We start from the raw sequence: 4,444 nt of genomic DNA, 5'->3' as shown, positions 1-4,444 counted from the left end.
AAAAAAAAAAAAAAAAAAAAAGAATTAAAAACAAAAGATTTATTTGACAGAGAGCACGCACCTGTGAGAGGGGGGAGGAGCAGGGGAGAGAATCCTCAAGCGGACTCCCTGCTGAGCACAGATCCTGACCCTGGCTTGATCCCAGGACCCTGAGATCATGACCTGAGCTGAAACCAAGAGTCAGCTGCTCAACCTACTGAGCCACCCAGAAATTCCTCATGTTATCTTTTGCCTTACCCTAGATTAGGTAACCAGGTACCTTCTATTAGCTTAGTGGTACTATTATGACACTTAAAAAAACTTTTTTTGGGGGGCGCCTGGGTGGCTCAGTTGGTTAAGTGTCTGCCTTCGGCTCAGGTCATGGTCCCAGAGTCCTGGGATCGAGTCCTACATCAGGCTCTTTGCTCAGCAGGGAGTCTGCTTCTCCCTCTTACTCAAATAAATAAATAAAATCTTAAAAAAAAAACACCACCACAAAACTTTTTTTATGATTTTATTTATTCGTCAGAGAGAGAGCACAAGCAGGAGTGGCACAGCAGGCAGAGAAGCAGGCTTCCTGCCGAGCAAGGAGCCCAATGTGGGACTTGATCCCAGGACCCGAGCTGAAGGGAGACGCCTAACCGACTGAGCCACCCAGCCGACCGACACTTCTTTTTACTGTGTCATACATAAGGGGAAGAAAACAAGCAGATTCATAGTCCCCACCCCCCTAAGAAGGTTCCTGTTTCCAACCTAAACAAAAACAGTAAAACTTGCTTTTGTTATAGATCTACAAGCCCTCTATCCTGGCATTTGACTAAAGGAATTGAATAGCCACTGCCGCCACACAATGTCAAGGGGCAAAAATGTCACAAGACAGAATCACAATCCTGCAATATCAGACCAAAGGCATTCTTTAGCCAAAGTGGGAATCAACTTCAGTTGTCCCAAATTCAACTGTCACCACATCCACTCAAACAATCTTTAATGATAGTAAAGAAAATGACTGAGTAGCTATTACATACTATGCACTGTGCCAGGACTCACAAAGTACAGGATGTTGTTTCTGAATAAGAATAATCAGAGAGACATCAAAGGAGTAGAGAGGGCTCTCCAAATTGCTGACGTTGACAAAGTTTTGCTTCTGTTGCATTTTAGCCCTTGATGCAAAATAACTGCCTTTTATTGGACTACACCCACCTCACCTCATAGAACTTGAGGAAATTATAACCTACGTGCCTAGCTGAACATAGTAATCTCCACAGGCCATAGGAGTTTGCCGTGGTTGGCAAAGAGTTACTCAATAAAAGCAGCAAAGATCAGACGGAAAGCTTAGTATACACTCACATCCTTCTCCTGGATGGTGCACTCCTTACAATAATAGGCATCAGAGACTCCAGGGCCTCCACAGATCACACAGCGCCCCTGGTAAGAGCCATAATTACACTCATCGCAGATGCGCACCAGAGTGCAGGGACGCACGTAGGAGTCACAGATCACACATTTGCCATCACCTGTGAAGAAGAGAGAATGGAATTATGCCCACATGCAAGTATCTCCTTAAGTCTACTGCCCTCCTCCTGCTATGGGGAAATACGGTAGTCTCCACCTGATTGTGACTTTAGGACCCTCTATTTTGGTTATCACAAAACTCAGCTAACCCAGCGTCCATCTCAATCCCTTCAACATGTAAGTTAACCAACTAATATATAAAGAGGTTAGAACATCGCCTCATAGACAAGAACTCTCTATCATTACCGACAAAGAACTGTGTATGTGTGTTTTAGGGACGGGGTCAGGCCATCTCCTGCCCAAAGCTAGAGATTTTCTCAAAACGTAAACACAGGGACGCCTGGGTGGCTCAGTTGGTTAAGCAACTGCCTTCCGCTCAGGTCATGATCCCAGACTCCTGGGATCAAGTCCCGCATCAGGATCCTTGCTCAGCGGGGAGCCTGCTTCTCCCTCTGCCTGCCGCTCCCCCTGCTTGTGCTCTCTCTCTCTCTCTGACAAATAAATAAAATCTTTAAAAACAAACAAAACCCCTAAACATAATGTTTAAAATGTGCAAGTTGGAGCGGGGAGATGGAGAGGGCTTTGGTTGCAGCCTAGTACTCAATGTTCACATACTTCCAGGCACATCTACTCAAAACCCTCTTTGTGTTACTGCTGGAAATGCCCGTTTGCTGGCTTTACACAAACTTGGGGTGTAAAGGAGTGGGGTGTTCGGGAGGGCGTGTTCCACTCACATTTTTCACACAGTCTTCCGATGGCTGCAAGATCAAAGATGGTAAAGAGTACAGTTAGAATTAGTTTTGACGAAGATCCTCGAGTTTGGGGTGGCGACACAGCAGGGACTGCAGTGAGCCTTACGGGCTCTTATCCGTCTTACCTTCCTCGTAAGCTTCCGTGCAAAGCAAACCCACACCCTTCTGAGGCCGCTCCCAGGTCCTGGGCAATCTGAGCTTCCCCGGACCTCACTTCGGCCGCCCGCCTCTGGCTCCCAGCACGCGCGCCCCCGCCCTCTTTCCATCAGAGCCCACAAACCCGCGCGCTCCCATGCTACCAACCGTGAGGCGGGAAACGTGGCGCCTCCGAGGCAAAACCCTAAGGATGAGATGGGAGCCTCTGACCCCCCAGCTCCTAACACCATCCCCACCCAGACAGCTGGGAGCAGAAAGCTGCCTCACCAACACCAGCCTGCTTGCGGCAAAAGATCAAATCCGGATGATGTTTAGCCATAGTCCAAACGCTAGCCGGCCACCGGAAGCTTAAAGAACTTCCGTCTGACCTTTAGCCTCCATTTTCCAGCTTCCCGGTCGCTGTGATTGGTCCTCCAGGCTTCATCAAGACCGGTTCGCTCTCGCCCGCTCTGGCTCGCTCTCGCGTGATCAAAACCTCAAGTTAAAAAGTAGGAGTTTCCGTCGTGGCTTGGGAGCCAGGTCCTGGCAGATGCATGGAAGTCATTAAAAAAAAGCCTTTCCCAGATTTGGATGGAAGAGACAACTGAAACTTGCCCTTCGATAACACATTTATGTGCCCGGTATTTACTTCCGCAAGTGTTTTTATGCAGCTCTTTTCCTTTCAGGCCTCCGTTTCTAACACGGAAGCTCCGCCCACTGCGCTCGCCGGGATCTGGCCCCTCAACGGAGGCTCCGCCTTCACCGTTATGCATTTCTCTTTAGGCCCCGCCTCTGCCCCAAAGCTTTAAATGCGCAGTGGTTCACGTCATTTTCACGCGACCTCATCTTTGTCAGTGCACAAAATGGCGCCTTACAGCCTACTGGTGACCCGGCTGCAGGTGAGCGAGTTCAGGGCCCTCTGGGTTCATGAGGGCGGGGTGCCTCCTACTATGCCTGCGGCTGTGGGCGAGGCAAGGCGAGGCGGGCCCGACCTCCCGCCGACTTTTCGTGTACCTGTCCGGACCGCGGGCCTAGCGCCGGTGCCGGCTCCTCCCGCGCCCGAGGTCAAGGCGTCCCGGCTCGGCTCTCCCGGTCCTGTCCCCGCCCCGTGGCAAGCGTAGGTCTAAGCAGTGGCTGTCAGGTGAAGAGTGGAGGCACCCCTTTCTGAGGACTGCACTCTCCTCTCTTGTAGGGTGTCTTTCCGTTCCTCAAGGTGAGGACAAGGTGACTGAGGGGGCGCAGTCATTGTGGAGCCCGCTAGGCCCAGAGTCTGAAGGCCTCATTTCTCATCTCTCGGCAGCAGAGTCCTGCTAGCCAGGTGCATCTACGATTGCCAGGCCTGGAGACTGTAGAAGAGTTTAGTACCCTGTTCCAATTTAAAAGGATCCTGTGGAACATATAGCCAAGAATGCAAGGGGACTTTCCTGGCCCAGACATAGTAAATAGTAACAATAACAGTAGTCTCTCATCTTTGCAAGATTGCAAGACTGTTCTAATTCCTCATCATATCATTTGATTATTCATATAATCATTTATTCTCATTGGATAGGTGACAAAACTGCTAGAAAGTAGGTGAAAGTTTGTGCTCTCTTGAGTGTCACCGAGGTGATGTGGCCGGAGCATCTGCACTACTTACCCTTTTGTTCTTGTTCATGTCAGTCTGTCTTTTATGAGCCAGAGTGTGATCCTTGAGCTGACATTTGTATTTGTGAGAGTACTAGTATAGAGTATTTTGAGCTCAGTTGCTTTTCAGTTACTAGGTGGGAGGATAAAGAGACTCAACAGTTTGACCTTGACTCTCCTGTTATGAACTATCTATTAAATTGATTGTGACTGCCGGATGGTTTTCTTCACTCCTAACTTAACAACACTAGGGAGGTTTTATATGTAAGGTTTCAATGTCAAGCATGTGTTGTTGTTTTTTTTAAGATTTTATTTATTTATTTGACAGAGACAGCGAGAGAGGGAACACAAGCAGGGGGAGTGGGAGAGGGAGAAGTTGAGCAGGGAGCCCGAGGGGCATCAGACGAGGGACGTCAGACGCCGGGCTAGATCCCAGGATCCTG

General features: G+C 49.2%; 1 protein-coding gene and 1 long non-coding RNA gene across 2 annotated transcripts; one reads left to right on the top strand and one right to left on the bottom strand.

Annotated features, from left to right (window-relative positions):
• Window positions 1-767: 767 nt before the first annotated feature.
• Window positions 768-2,857, bottom strand: PHF5A (PHD finger protein 5A). Its single transcript, XM_081809889.1, has 3 exons — window positions 2,667-2,857; window positions 2,226-2,249; window positions 768-1,493 (listed from the first exon to the last, which is right to left on the bottom strand). Exons 1-3 carry the CDS (start codon window positions 2,716-2,718, stop codon window positions 1,312-1,314), a joined length of 258 nt encoding a protein of 85 aa, XP_081666015.1. The 5' UTR covers window positions 2,719-2,857; the 3' UTR covers window positions 768-1,311.
• Window positions 2,858-2,907: 50 nt separating this feature from the next.
• On the top strand, window positions 2,908-3,779 carry LOC145718396 (uncharacterized). The gene is made up of 3 exons (XR_014141779.1): window positions 2,908-3,019; window positions 3,162-3,277; window positions 3,571-3,779. It is a non-coding gene; the product is annotated as an uncharacterized LOC145718396 (long non-coding RNA).
• Window positions 3,780-4,444: the final 665 nt, after the last annotated feature.

The sequence above is a fragment of the Leptonychotes weddellii genome, unplaced genomic scaffold, assembly GCF_054177405.1.
Source record: "Leptonychotes weddellii isolate Sample4059 unplaced genomic scaffold, ASM5417740v2 HiC_scaffold_15122, whole genome shotgun sequence".
Taxonomy (NCBI): Eukaryota; Metazoa; Chordata; class Mammalia; order Carnivora; family Phocidae; genus Leptonychotes; species Leptonychotes weddellii.
Note: the sequence above shows the minus strand (reverse complement) of the source record. Positions and strands in the feature narration are given on the sequence as shown.